At 38.0% G+C, this 16,631-nt stretch overlaps 1 protein-coding gene across 1 annotated transcript; it reads left to right on the top strand.

Moving 5' to 3' along the window:
* Positions 1–11,911: 11,911 nt before the first annotated feature.
* LOC124396904 (mucin-22-like) lies at positions 11,912–15,252 on the top strand. Its single transcript, XM_046866273.1, has one exon. It carries the CDS (start codon positions 11,962–11,964, stop codon positions 15,250–15,252), a length of 3,291 nt encoding a protein of 1,096 aa, XP_046722229.1. The 5' UTR covers positions 11,912–11,961.
* Positions 15,253–16,631: the final 1,379 nt, after the last annotated feature.

The following is a 16,631-nucleotide window of genomic DNA, read 5'->3' as shown; positions in this document are numbered from 1 at the left end:
ACACAGATAATGTGGTGATTAAAAGTGAATATGTTCTTTATAAGTAAGTTCCCTGATGAACAAGCCGGTGGTGACTGTGGCAAGGAAAAACTCCCGAGATGGCATAAGGAAGAAACCTTGAGAGGAACCAGACTCAAGAGGGAACCCATCCTCATCTGGGTTGCACCGAATGTCCATTTGTAGCAGATAAACGATGTTGCGGGGTACAGTGATGATGATCAGAAGTGAAAAGTAGTCCGTGTAGGAGACTGTTGACAATAACTACAGTCCAAATCCATCCTCAAAGCTCCCGTTCTTACTCCAGAATTTCATGGAACTACACAGGTGTTGATGAGAAACCGTCCCAAGCTGCACAGAGTGGCCTCCAGTCGAAGAGAACACTATCCAGAGGCAGACCAGAACGAAGTGGGAAGATCCACGGAGGGGAGAGGGGCAGGAACAGTGGTCACTAGAGCCTCAGGAGCATGTTTAACTCGACCGAGAGAGAGAGAGAGAGAGAGAGAGAGAGAGAGAGAGAGAGAGAGAGAGAGGGTGACAGGAAGAGAAGGATATGGATTATTAAGTCTCCTTATTGTTGTATGAAAGTTAATGTCACTGTGCAGTTTGGACTCTGGTAAGACTCGCTATGGCAGCATAACTAAAAGGGAGAAGCAGAAGGTAAAACAGACATGAGGATCTCTGGGATAAGAGACGACCCACCACACCACCATCAACAAACCTGAGTGAACGTGAGAGAGTGAGGAGACGACAGCATCCAAATATCCCAGTTCACCAAACACTCCATATCCATGATCCCTCCAGATCTGCTCCTTTACCTAAGAAAAAATCTACTGATAAAAGGTTTGACTAAATAAATATGTGTTCAGCCTCGACTTGAACACTGAGACTGTGTCTGAGTCCCGAACACTGATTGGAAGGTTGTTCCATAACTGTGGGTTTATATGAGAAACATCTGCCCCCTGCTGTAGTCTTCATTATTTGAGGAACCAACAGATAGCCAGCACCTTTTGATCTAAGTAGGCGTGGAGGATCATACTGGTACAGAAGTTCACTCAGATACTGCGGCGTGAGAGCGTTAAGTGCTTTATACGTCAGTAGTAGTATTTTATAATCAGTGTGAGATGTAATTGGGAGCAGTGTAGATGATTAAAACAGGGTGATGTGGTCATATTTCCTAGATCTAGTGAGGACTCTTGCTGCTGCATTCTGGACTAACTGAAGCTTATTTATGCACTTACTCCAACACCCAGACAGTAAAGCGTTACAGTAGTCTAATCTAGATGTTACAAAAGCATCTACTAGTTTTTCTGCATCCTGTAATGACATCATATTTTTAATTTTAGCAATATTTCTAAGGTGAAAGAAGGAGATCCTGGTGATATTATTCACGTGAGACTCAAAGGAAAGACTCGGGTCAATAATCACACCAAGGTCTTTGACTGCTGTACACGCTGAAACAGAAACACCATCCAGAGATGCTATGTAATCGGAAAGTTTACTTCTAGCTGCATGTGGTCCTAGTAAAAGTACTTCCGTCTTATCTGAATTGAGCAGAAGAAAGTTATTAAGCATCCACTGTCTAATGTCCTTTACACACTCCTCAACATTGTTAAGCTGATCTCTCTCATCTGGCTTTGCTGAAATATACAGCTGTGTGTCATCAGCATAGCAATGGAAGCAAATACCATGTTTATGAATAATTTCACCAAGAGGCAGCAGATATAAAGAGAAAAGCAGTGGGCCTAAGACAGATCCTTGCGGAACACCAAACTTTACCTCAGAGAGTGTGGAGAACTCACCATTTACATAAACAAACTGATAGCGATCAGTCAAATAAGACCTGAGCCAAGAGAGAGCTGTTCCCTTTATTCCAACAACGTTCTCCAGTCCAGCAAGCAGGAGATGATGATCAATGGTGTGAAAAGCTGCACTGAGGTCGAGCAAAACAAGTAAAGAGACAAAACCCTGATCGGAGGCCAATAACAGTCATTTACCACCTTAACTAGCGCCGTCTCTGTGCTATGATGAGGCCGAAATCCTGACTGATACATTTCATAAATGTTATTCTTCAGTAGATGTGAGCAGAACTGCTGTGCTACAACCTTTTCTAGAATCTTGGAGATAAAGAGGAGGTTTGATATTGGTCTGTAGTTGGACAACTGACATGGGTCAAGGTCAGGTTTCTTAATTAGGGGGTTGATAACTGCAGTTTGAAGGATTTAGGTACAAAACCAGTGCTAATGGAAGAGTTTATTATTTTTAAAACAGGTTTAATTTCCTCTGGAATGATCTGTTTGAGGAAACTTGTAGGCGAGGGATCGATAATGCAGGTTGATGATTTTGATGAGGAAATTAATGAAATTAATTCATTCTCTTAAATAGGAGTAAAACTTTGTAATTGATGGTCTGTTATAATGACACTGCTGTTTACAGGGTTATTTATAAAATAATTTGGATTTATTTTAATCGTCTGTATTTCTTGCCTGATGTTTTAAATTGTATTATTAAAAAAGATTATGAAATCATTATTACCTATTGATGGTATGCATGTGAGTGCAGTGCTTTTATTTCCTGTTCATTTTGCTGCAGTACAGAATAAAAATCTAGGATTCTGCTTGTTATTTTCTATGAGGGTGGAGAAATATGCTGATCTGGCAGCACTAAGAGATTTTCTATAATTTAGGAGGCTCTCCTTCCATGCTATTTGAAATACTGTTCATTTTGTTTGACGCCATTTACGTTCTAATTCCGAGTGGTCTGTTTTAAGGTGTGTGTATGATCATTATACCACTGTGCTGATTTTTTCTCCCTGATCATTTTGGTCTTAAGGGGAGCTCCATCATCTAGTGTGTAACGGAATGTTGATTCTAGGTATTCAGTGGCCCAGTCGAGCTCTGCGGGGTCAGACGGAGATCTATTTAATATCGTAATTTCTGGAAGATTATTGATAAAACGTGCTGCTGTAGCTGATGTGAAAGTACGCTTAACACGGTAACGTGGTGAGGTAGTAATGCAATGACTGAGGCAGATTTTAAAAGAGATGAGGTAATGATCTGAAATAACTTCAGACTGTGAAATTATGACAATTTTCTTTATTTTTAATCCAAATGTTAACAACAAATCAAGAGTGTGTCTCCACTATGAGTGGGTCCTATAACATTCTGATTAATTCTACTGAATCTAGAATGGACACAACTGCTGCAGATGCATTCTTCATAGCACTTCTGTAGAACATGGTAATGGAGGGGTGGAAGAAGATAGGCTTTCTTCAAAATTCTCAACAAGTAGAGATGCTACTGGGCTTTTAAATGTTGGTGTTGCCTCAGGGCATTGTGCACATGCATCAACTTCAGATTGGTTAAAAGAATGCAGTTTCTTTCTTGTTAAGCAGGCTGTAATATGTTGCCTGTTCATGATAAACAACAACATCTGTTTAGCAAAATACCTGTTATTAGTTTGGAACAAAATTCTTACAATGTAATTACACTAATGCTTTACTACAGAAGAATGTGGAGAACTCATGTTCAACAAGATGACTTGTTCTCTTTCTCTCTCTCTCTCTCTCTCTCTCTCTCTCTCTCTTTCTCTCTCACACACACACACACACTCTCTCTCTTTCCCTCTCTCTGTCTCTCTCTCTTGATATGTGGTATATTTATATCATAAGGCTCTTCTGCAGGTGGTGAGAGCTGCCCAAACCATCTCTGGACCTTCCAAACATCAGAGAGCCACTACCAGGCCAGAGCCCTCGGCATCATCAATAACAATAACCCTTTTCACCCTCCTACCATGAGGCAGACATTACAGGAGTGCTAAAGTCAGAACATCAAAGCTGAGAACAGTTTTTACTCACACATATTCAGACTTGTGAATGACAACCATCCTCTGCCTCTCCCCTATCCCTGCAGGCACAGAATGCCCTCTGACCCTGAAATGTGAAATACCCCATCCTTCTCACACACACACACACACACACACACACACACACACACACACGCAGACTACCTATGAATACATATATTAAATGTGAAAACAAACTGACCCAAACTGTTTGGAGGATATTGAACATGCATGTCTTCCATGTTTACATTTGCATACCGCAGACTATGTACTGTATATATGTGTGTATACACATACACATACACACACAACACATACACACAAATATATATATATATATAGACATTGTAAGTTACATGTAATTTATGTGTTGCAATTTCTCCCATACCTGTTTGTTATAAGCTGTGGGAAGGATTCACAGTGTAAAATTGTTCATTAATATTCTGTCCATAGCAAGCTGACCGAGGATTTTTGTAACATGCCATGCGGAAAACAAAAAAAATATAATACCTAGTGGCAAAACCTGCAACTTTATTCAGGGTCTTTTGGGGTCTCTCTTTATATTTATATATACATACATAAAGATCCAGATGATGATTATGGATTCCCTTTAGAGTCTGGTTTTTCTTAAGGTTTCTTCCTGTTTTTCATTGCCACTGTCAACACTGACTCACTCATTATGGATAAACTTATAACAGCTAATTTATGACGTTCATTTATTTTTGCAATGTATTTATTTTTGTAAAGTTGATTAGGGACAATGTTCAATGTTTAAAGCGCTGTACAAATACATTATAATTAAAAACTTAAATCTAATTAAAGTTTAAATTAAAAGTGTGTAAATGTGATATTTTCCCTGCCACAGTCGCCACCGACTTGTTCATCAGGGACAAACTTACACTTATAAAGAACATCTTATTCATTTGAATCACCACATTATCTGTGTAAAGCTGCTCTGAGACAATGTTCATTGTTAAAAGCGAAAAACAAATAAACATGAAATAAATTGAATTATTGTATGTTGAATTATTTGACATTGAGGGAAAATCTGATGGATGATTGTTTCTCTCAGAAAGAATGGGAGTTTGTTTTGTGGTTCTGATTAGACAGTGAGATCAGTCTTTTTATTTTAATGTTTAATTCTTTTTAAAATAATATTTTAATAATATAAAAAAATGTATCCTAAACTTTCTCCTGTAATGCAAAGATTTATTTTCACTTTCTTGTTGTGTCTCTGATGACGTACTCACATGACACTATTTTATCTTTATTAAAAGAATGTATGACGCCTTGGGCCTCCAGAACAAAATGAACAATATGCATGTAGCAGGTGGATCACTTGTAGTACATGTTCCATCAGTCAGTTGTTTCCAGTACCATCTTATGATGACAGTATATCATGGAGTGGCATTAACATTGCTAAGTGGTTGTCAGCAGATTAAACACATTAGAACCTGAACATTAAGTCATTAGTACCAATTTAGACCCTCCAAAACTAATTATTGAGAAGAGGATGCTGGATAAACTGCAGCTTATCCTAAACAAAACTTGAAAATTAAAAGTTAAACTTTTTTAAACAGAAACACTTTTTCTTTTATACAGAAATCTTTTATACAGAAATCTAAACACAGATACATAATACATAAGATACATAATACTTATATATATATATATATATATATATATATATATATACTTTTTTTATTACTATTATTATTATACATATTTTTTTATTGAGTACTATAAAAGTCATCTGCCATGTCATGATATTTTTTTCATATTTACCTGCCTTGTCGAAAACACCAAGAGACAAATAATAAGCAGTTAGGGTGTGCAGTTGCAATAATTAGAAGTATGTAGCAGTTGTAGCACGGCATTGTTGTCAATCAATAGCATTTCTGTCACTGGGAGTGGTGTCACATCATCTCCGTTCTATGCAATTGTTAAACTATATAAAACTTGTTTGGCATGTCATTGAACGTCTGCTGCCACACCCATGCTATATTGAGATACCATGAGACATTGTTATTGACGCATGTACAGATTTGTAAGAGCTGAACATACATTGGCACATGTCGTTAAAAACAGCTGAAATTACTTTGGTGATTTTTTTTTCAGACACAGAAAACAATAAACACAGTTTTCTATTTATCATCTACTCCCCTATGAAAGTATTCATTTAACAAGTCCTTTTGTTTTTGTGCAGCACTGAACACATTTATATTTGACAACAAAAGATAAACATGACAGAATTACAGCTTTAATTTCTTGATCATCTAAACGTGTTAAAGTTATAACATTCAGTTCATTTATTCAGTTTATTTCTAGAGCACTTCAAACTATGGACATTTTCTTAAAGCAGCTTTACAGAGATAAAGCAGAAAATATGGCACTTTTTGTTTGAACCCACTATTTTTCAAGTGATCATAAATATTGGAAAATGTCTTAGAGATGTTTCTTCTGGACTCAGTTAATCCTGTTAGATTAAATGTTTAAACAGTTAATTGCTCTGAATATCTTTCCTTGGTCTTATTGCTTTGTTTGTGATTTTCTCTCTTTTTCAGCTTGGCCTACTTTGTCCCGTAGGCTGTTCTCTGGTATTTCAATTAAAAATAGACTAGAGAACTGCATCTGCTAAAGCAAAAAAAGATCTTTCAGTCACAGTCCTTTCTGAGGTGAGTGATTAAATGGTATTGGTGGTTTCAATAGATTCCTATATTATACAGGGATTCAGGGATTACTAAACTACTAAGTTTAAATATTTTTTTAAGTTCAGGTACACACAGGAAAGTAATTAAAAACGAAACGTATATAAATAGTACAGTCGAACCCACTTATCTCGACCTCGGTTAACTCACCAACTCTATTAAGTCGATGTTTTTGAAGTGGAACCGCCAAATTCTCTCTTTGTCTTAGCATTTTCTCATTGGTTATGTAGATTCTAAAAACAAACTACACCCTGCACTTTTTTTTGTGATTTTGTGAGCGATCTTTGTGTTTGCAATGTTGGATAATATAATAAAGGTTTGTTTAGAGAATGGATGGTGGTTTGTATTGTATACTGGTAAATCTCTGCTGTTAGTTGGTCCACATATGCCTTTTGTTGTTAGCAAACACGTATGTACATTTTTATAGCATGCCTTCATCAAACAAATCGCGGCAACACTGTTGTGTAAAAAAAACTCCAAAAACACGTGCATGCACATTCTCATTTATTAACGCACATCATGTACATAAAGAAATTTCAAGCACGTTAATATACTGCCGCCATATTGGTTTTCGTTTGTCTCGATCATCGGTTATCTCGACGCTTTTTGGCGACCCCCTAGGCCGGCGACATAACCGGGTTCCACTGTAAAAATAAAGTCAACAAAAATCCACAAATTGATGAGAAATTAAACAGTCTTCACTTAGCTGGCTCACAGGTCACTTCTCTTTGCCAAGCCACTCAGATCTATCACTCATTTGAATTTTATGTGACAGATCTGAAATGCATATTCTGTAATGTGCTGTGTGTCATCATCATCCCACATCCCACACATCAGTCTTCATCATGAACTCATATTTCTCCTGCTTTTTCAACACTGCATCAGTGAGTGCACTGATGCCTGAAGTGTTGAAGAGAACGATGTGTGTGGGGCCAATTCTATTCATCATTCTTTTCAGTTCTTTGTGAGGTTTAACTTGATGGAGTTTGTATCAGATACAGACTATTTAATTTATTTGTATTTATACTATCGCAAATCAGTTATATACATAGCTTTGTTTTATTATGTATAGTTAAAAAATGTAGCACTATAAAAGTCAAGTGTCATGTCATGAATCTTATTTTCACAGTAATGTTCAGTGAATGTGCAATTTAATGGGGAGTGGCAACTTTTGTGAAATTGGCAAAGAAGGGTCAGAGTGCGCTTAAAATATTTCTATAACTGTACTAAAAGTTTGATAAATGAAGTCCATTATCAGTTGTTAAGTATTCTTTTTTACATTGCTCACCTTTAATGACTCATCTGGTTTGCTGAAATATGCACTGTGCATCATCAAAGCGAAAAAAATAATACAACAATATTTTTAACTAACGTTCTAGATTACACTAGCACTTTTGAGCTAGAATTGTTAATGATGTCACTGTTAAATGAATGAGTTACCAAACAATAAATAAATAATGAATAAAATATAAAACGAAAAAAGAAATTTCTTCATTTAGAATTCTAATAGCAACTTAATAATCTGAGCAATTTGTGTGTGAATGTGTGTGAGATTGAAAGATTCAAAGATTTTTTTATTTACACTCATATTGACAAATAATAGAACATAGCCAAAATTAACAACAGTAATAAGAGTTCATCAGTAATAACAATAGAATAAGTGTGTGTGTGTGTGTGTGTATGTATGTGTGTACGTATATATGTTTGTGTGTATGTATGTATGTATGTATGTATATATATATATATATATATATATATATATATATATATATATATATACAGTATATATGAATCAAACTGACAGATATAATTTGGACGTCAGACAAAATGTGTGTGTATCTGGTGGGTGGACATTTTCTCAGACACACCCTCAGTTTGGAAGCCTTGACAAATTCTAGGTGAAAAAACTATTAACATTCCAGTATTGCATGAATCATTTACAATTTGTATTGGAAGCTTGTCGTTTAAAACAATTGACGCAGTACAACAACAAAGAGTTTTAGAGACATGATGTCAACAGTGTGCAGTTAGATATTTTTAGAAGCTGGTAGTGTTTTTTTTATTTTATTGTTATTATTATTTTAATATTATTTAATTTCATAGATAATTATTATTATTTAATACACATAGCATGGTCTGTTTTATTGTTCTGAAGTGTTTTATTAAAGAATATTGCTAATCAGGGAATATCAGGCAATATGAGGTATTCAAGGGACAAACTAGAACTAGATCAGATCAACACAAAACAAAGCAGATTGGTAGAGACAGATGGGTTAGCAAACAAACTCAAGGAGTTTAAATGTACAAACTAATCAAGGGGGCAAACTTAAAACAATTCCTTCTGTGGTAGTCGTATGTCACCAAGAGCTTTCTGGTATTTATAGGGCTAGCTTGTTGAACAGGTATGAAGAATATGGTAGAATGGAAAAATATGGAAGAATGCTTGGTAATGAATGAAGGTGTAGATGCAAGTGCAAAATTATTTAAACAAATGAAACACACAAAACCAATAAATGAAGACCTGGAAAGCAAACACTGGATATAATTTAAAAAAAATGTAAACTAATAGCAATGGAACATATTGTACTTAATGGAAACGTTTCAAGAAAAAAAAAAGTTTTTTTTTTTTGACACTGCAAAGTTGGTGTGCTATTGATGCAAAAGTTTGCAAAGTGTAAAATTCAAGAGCAGAATCTACTGCAGATACTCCAACTCCCATAAGTATGACTCAAGAACAAACAATTACTGAGAAAATACCCATAGATACAACTCTAGCAACAACAGAAGTGATCACTACAAAAATGTAAAATAATGAAATTCTTCATCTGACTGTTTCTGTATGAAGAAACACCCATTACTGTTGAGTTGCATAGAAACTTAAGGAACTTACCTCATGAGTTACACCTAGTTACACCTACCACTCTTTATAAAGGCATGTTGAATTTTGAGTAAATCATCTTTCAAGACAGAGCTTCTTGTCATCAAGGCTACTATTCAGAGAAACGGAGAACAGATTTTTTAAAACAGATGTTATGACTCTAAACAATAAAACAAGGTAAGGTTTTATCTTTATAATAATTATCTCTTCATATAAATATCTTTACTTTTTTACTCTAAATGTAGCTTTTGATCACCCCTTCTTTCACCATACATTACAATTTAAAAAAAAATAATTTTTACAAAAAAAAAAATTGAGTTTGTAAAAACTGAAATGCATTATTATTTGTATTATTGTTGTTTTTGTTCTATCATTTAATTTCTACAGGTATGCATTTTGTGAAAATAATGGCACAAGTAACATTTACTTCACAATATGTAAGTAAACCCATTTACTTATTTTTAAAATGTATTTTATTTTTTATATATATGTTTTATTATTGTATTAGTTGAAATAGATTATACAACGTTTTACAGTAGTAAATTATAATAATAATAATAATAATAATAATAATAATAATAATAATAATAACAACAATAATAATTATTATTGGGTTATAATCAATAGTATCAATTTAAATAGTTAATAGACTTTTAATTAGTTAATTATTTATTATTATCAATAATAGTAATAATGATGTTGATACTACTACTAATAATAACAGAGTTACATACAATAGACATCATGTAACAGCTGTCAGAAAATTAAACAAAATTATAATCACTGGGAATTGAGATCGACAGAGTGATGAGAAAAGTAGGCAGGAGTACAAGGAGATGCAGCAGCAGGTGAAGAGGGATGTGGTGAAAGCCAAGGAAAAGGCATATGAGGAGCTGTAGGAGAAGTTGGACACTAAGGAAGGAGAAAAGGATTTGTACCGATTTTCCAGGCAGAGGGACCGAGCTGGGAAGGATGTGCTGCAAGTTAGAGCAATAAAGGTTGTAGATAGAAACTAGTGACTAGTGAGGAGAGTGTGTTGAAAAGATGGAGGGAGTATTTTGAGCAGCTGATGAATAAGGAAAATGAGAGAGAGAGAGAAGGTTGGATGGTGTGGAGATGTGAAGCAGGAAGTGGATAGGATTAGTAAGGAGGAAGTGAGAACAGCGATTAAGAGGATGAAGAGTGAAAAGTCATTTGGACCAGATGATATTGTGAGACTAAAAGCACTTGTGTGCGTCACTCTGGATAAGGGCGTCTGCTAAATGCCGCAAATGTAAATGTAAATGTAGATGACATACCGGTAGAAGCATGGAGATGTTTAGGAGAGATGCAGTGGAGTTTTTAACCAGATTGTTTAACAGGATTGTGGAAGGTGAGAAGATGCCTGAGGAATGGAGAAGGAGTGTGCTGGTACCGATCTTTAAGAATAAGGGAGATGTGCAGACCTGCAGTAACTACAGGGGAATAAAGTTGATCAGTCACACCATGAAGTTCTGGGAAAGAGTAGTGGAAGCCAGGCTGAGAGAAGAGGTGATTGTATTGAGTTGTGGTATTGTATTGAAGTCTGGTGTGTCAGAGAAGTATGTGAGGGTGGTTCAGGACATGTATGAGGACAGTGTGACAGCAGTGAAGTGTGCTGTAGGAACGACAGACAGGAGTTTCCGTGGACTATGATCTTTGTGAATGATATTGTGATTTGTGGTGAGAGTAGTGAGCAGGTGGAGAAGATCCTGGAGAGGTGGAGGTACACGCTGGAGAGAAGGGGAATGAAAGTCAGTAGGAGTAAGACAGAGTACATGTGTGTAAATGAAAGGGAGGGCAGTGGAGGGTGCGGTTGCAGGGAGAGGAGGTGGAGAAGGTGGAGGAGTTCAGTTACCTGGGGTCAACAGTGCAAAGTAATGGAGAGTGTGTTAGAGAAGTGAAGAAAAGAGTGCAGGCAGGGTGGAGTGGGTGGAGAAGTGTGATAGCAGGAGTGATTTGTGATAGAAGAGTATCTGTGAGAGTGAAAGGGAAAGTTTGTAGGACTGTGGTGAGACCTGAGATGTTGTATGGTTTAGAGACAGTGGCATTGAGTAAAAGACAGGAGATGGAGCTGGAGGTAGCAGAGCTGAAGATGTTGAGATGTTCATTGGGAGTGATGACAATGGACAGGATTAGAAATGAGTTTATTAGAGGGACAGCGCATGTACGTCGTTTTGGAGACAAGGTGAGGGAGGTGAGATTGAGATGGTTTGGACATGTGCAGAGGAGGGACATGGGGTATATCAGTAGGAGAATGCTGAGGATGGAGACACCAGGAAGGAGGAAAAGAGGATGAACAAGGAGGAGGTTTATGGATGTGGTGAAAGAAGACATGCAGGTAGTTGGGTTGAAAGAGACAGATGTAGAGGACAGGGGGGTATGGAAATGGATGATCTGCTGTGGCGACCCCTAATGGGAGAAGCCAAAAGAAGAAGATAATCACTAGTTTTGAAAAAAAGATTAAGTAAAAAATATATATATTTTCAATGCATTTAATAATAAAAATCTATATTTATGGCAGTGTGCCTATGGGTGGTGTTTATGGCTGGAACTGGAGCAAGAGCAGAATCTACTGCAGATACTCCAACTCCCATAAGTACGACTCAAGAACAAACAATTACTGAGAAAATACCCATAGATACAACTCTAGCAACAACAGAAGTGATCACTACAACTATATCGACAACAGAGTCTACAACTGTGGATTTTACAAATACTGAAGAAAGAGCCACAGCTACAATTATACCATTAACTATAACAGAAAAAGCAAAACTACCCACAAGCACAGAATACTCAACAGAGGATACAACAACCACAGAATCAGCAGCATCAACTGTAGATCAAACTACTGAAACTGTAGAATCATTGATGGCTAAGGAAACAACCACAGCTTCAACTGAACTAATAACTACAACACAAAAACTGACCACTAACACAGTGTACTCAACACAGGACACAACCACAACACCAACAACAGCAGAATCAACCGAATACACTTCAACTGTAAATCCAACTACAACAACCCTGGAATCAGTGACTATTGAGAAAACAACCACAGCTACAACTGAACCATTAACCACAACCCAGACAACAGAACTGACCAGTAGCACAGTGTACTCAACACAGGACACAACCACAACACCAACTACAGCAGAATCAACCGAATACACTTCAACTGTAAATGCAACTACAACAACTCTGGCATTAGTGACTACTGAGGAAACAACCACAGCTACAACTGAACCATTATTCACAACCCAGACAACAGAACTGACCAGTAGCACAGTGTACTTAACACAGGACACAACCACAACACCAACAACAGCAGAATCAACCGAATTTACTTCAACTGTAAATCCAACTACAACAACTCTGGCATCAGTGACTACTAAGGAAACAACCACAGCTACAACTGAACCATTAACCACGACCCAGACAACAGCACTGACCAGTAGCACAATGTACTTAACACAGGACACAACCGCAACACCAACAACAGCAGAATCAACAGAGTACACTTCAACGGTAAATCCAACTACAAAAACCCTGGATTCAGTGACTACTGAGGAAACAACCACAGCTACAACTGAAACATTAACCACAACCCAGACAACAGAACTAACCAGTAGCACAGTTTACTCAATAAAGGACACAACCACAACACCAACAACAGCGGAATCAACAGAATACACTTCAACTGTAAATCCAACTACAACAACCCTGCAATCAGTGACTACTGAGGAAACAACCACAGCTACAACTGAACCATTAACCATGACCCAGACAACAGAACTGACCAGTAGCACAATGTACTCAACACAGGACACAACCACAACACCAACAACAGCAGAATCAACCGAATATGCTTCAACTGTAAATCCAAATACAACAACTCTGGCATCAGTGACTACTAAGGAAACAACCACAGCTACAACTGAAACGTTAACCACAACCCAGACAACAGAACTGACCAGTAGCACAGTGTACTCAATAAAGGACACAACCACAACAGCAGAATCAACCGAATACACTTCAACTGTAAATCCAACTACAACAACCCTGGAATCAGTGACTATTGAGGAAAGAACCACAGCTACAACTGAACCATTAACCACGACCCAGACAACAGCACTGACCAGTAGCACAATGTACTTAACACAGGACACAACCACAACACCAACAACAGCAGAATCAACAGAATACACTTCAACTGTAAATCCAACTACAACCCTGCAATCAGTGACTATTGAGGAAAGAACCACAGCTACAACTGAACCATTAACCACGACCCAGACAACAGCACTGACCAGTAGCACAATGTACTTAACACAGGACACAACCGCAACACCAACAACAGCAGAATCAACCGAATATGCTTCAACTGTAAATCCAACTACACCAACTCTGGCATCAGTGACTACTGAGGAAACAACCACAGCTACAACTGAACCATTAACCATGACCCAGACAACAGCACTGACCAGTAGCACAATGTACTTAACACAGGACACAACCACAACACCAACAACAGCAGAATCAACAGAGTACACTTCAACGGTAAATCCAACTACAAAAACCCTGGATTCAGTGACTACTGAGGAAACAACCACAGCTACAACTGAGACATTAACCACAACCCAGACAACAGAACTAACCAGTAGCACAGTTTACTCAATAAAGGACACAACCACAACACCAACAACAGCAGAATCAACAGAATACACTTCAACTGTAAATCCAACTACAACAACCCTGCAATCAGTGACTATTGAGGAAAGAACCACAGCTACAACTGAACCATTAACCATGACCCAGACAACAGCACTGACCAGTAGCACAATGTACTTAACACAGGACACAACTGCAACACCAACAACAGCAGAATCAACCGAATACGCTTCAACTGTAAACCCAACTACAACAACCCTGGAATCAGTGACTATTGAGAAAACAACCACAGCTACAACTGAACCATTAACCACAACCCAGACAACAGAACTGACCAGTAGCACAGTGTACTCAACACAGGACACAACCACAACACCAACTACAGCAGAATCAACCGAATTCACTTCAACTGTAAATGCAACTACAACAACTCTGGCATTAGTGACTACTGAGGAAACAACCACAGCTACAACTGAACCATTATTCACAACCCAGACAACAGAACTGACCAGTAGCACAATGTACTTAACACAGGACACAACCACAACACCAACAACAGCAGAATCAACAGAATACACTTCAACTGTAAATCCAACTACAACCCTGCAATCAGTGACTATTGAGGAAGGAACCACAGCTACAACTGAACCATTAACCACGACCCAGACAACAGCACTGACCAGTAGCACAATGTACTTAACACAGGACACAACCGCAACACCAACAACAGCAGAATCAACCGAATATGCTTCAACTGTAAATCCAACTACACCAACTCTGGCATCAGTGACTACTGAGGAAACAACCACAGCTACAACTGAAACATTAACCACAACCCAGACAACAGCACTGACCAGTAGAACAGTGTACTCAACACAGGACACAACCGCAACACCAACAACAGCAGAATCAACCGAATATGCTTCAACTGTAAATCCAACTACACCAACTCTGGCATCAGTGACTACTGAGGAAACAACCACAGCTACAACTGAACCATTAACCACGACCCAGACAACAGCACTGACCAGTAGCACAATGTACTTAACACAGGACACAACCATAACACCAACAACAGCAGAATCAACAGAGTACACTTCAACTGTAAATCCAACTACAAAACCCTGGATTCAGTGACTACTGAGGAAACAACCACAGCTACAACTGAACCATTAACCACAACCCAGACAACAGAACTAACCAGTAGCACAGTTTACTCAATAAAGGACACAACCACAACACCAACAACAGCAGAATCAACAGAATACACTTCAACTGTAAATCCAACTACAACAACCCTGCAATCAGTGACTATTGAGGAAACAACCACAGCTACAACTGAACCATTAACCATGACCCAGACAACAGAACTGACCAGTAGCACAATGTACTTAACACAGGACACAACTGCAACACCAACAACAGCAGAATCAACAGAATACACTTCAACTGTAAACCCAACTACAACAACCCTGCAATCAGTGACTATTGAGGAAACAACCACAGCTACAACTGAACCATTAACCACAACCCAGACAACAGAACTGACCAGTAGCACAATGTACTCAACACAGGACACAACCACAACACCAACAACAGCAGAATCAACCGAATTCACTTCAACTGTAAATGCAACTACAACAACTCTGGCATTAGTGACTACTGAGGAAACAACCACAGCTACAACTGAACCATTAACCACAACCCAGACAACAGAACTGACCAGTAGCACAATGTACTTAACACAGGACACAACCACAACACCAACAACAGCAGAATCAACAGAATACACTTCAACTGTAAATCCAACTACAACCCTGCAATCAGTGACTATTGAGGAAGGAACCACAGCTACAACTGAACCATTAACCACGACCCAGACAACAGCACTGACCAGTAGCACAATGTACTTAACACAGGACACAACGCAACACCAACAACAGCAGAATCAACAGAATACACTTCAACTGTAAATCCAACTACACCAACTCTGGCATCAGTGACTACTGAGGAAACAACCACAGCTACAACTGAAACATTAACCACAACCCAGACAACAGCACTGACCAGTAGCACAGTGTACTCAACACAGGACACAACCACAACACCAACAACAGCAGAATCAACAGAATACACTTCAACTGTAAATCCAACTACACCAACTCTGGCATCAGTGACTACTGAGGAAACAACCACAGCTACAACTGAACCATTAACCGACCCAGACAACAGCACTGACCAGTAGCACAATGTACTTAACACAGGACACAACCACAACACCAACAACAGCAGAATCAACAGAGTACACTTCAACTGTAAATCCAACTACAACAACCCTGGAATCAGTGACTACTGAGGAAACAACCACAGCTACAACTGAAACTTTAACCACAACCCAGACAACAGAACTAACCAGTAGCACAGTTTACTCAATAAAGGACACAACCACAACACCAACAACAGCAGAATCAACAGAATACACTTCAACTGTAAATCCAACTACAACAACCCTGCAA

The sequence above is a fragment of the Silurus meridionalis genome, chromosome 2, assembly GCF_014805685.1.
Source record: "Silurus meridionalis isolate SWU-2019-XX chromosome 2, ASM1480568v1, whole genome shotgun sequence".
NCBI classification, from domain to species: Eukaryota; Metazoa; Chordata; class Actinopteri; order Siluriformes; family Siluridae; genus Silurus; species Silurus meridionalis.
The sequence above is the reverse complement of the archived record's forward strand: the minus strand, read 5'-3'. Positions and strand labels throughout refer to the sequence as shown.

Bases quoted from the DNA above. Each gene is read 5' to 3' on its own strand.
- LOC124396904 (XM_046866273.1), top strand. From the start codon at position 11,962: ATGGCAGTGTGCCTATGGGTGGTGTTTATGGCTGGAACTGGAGCAAGA.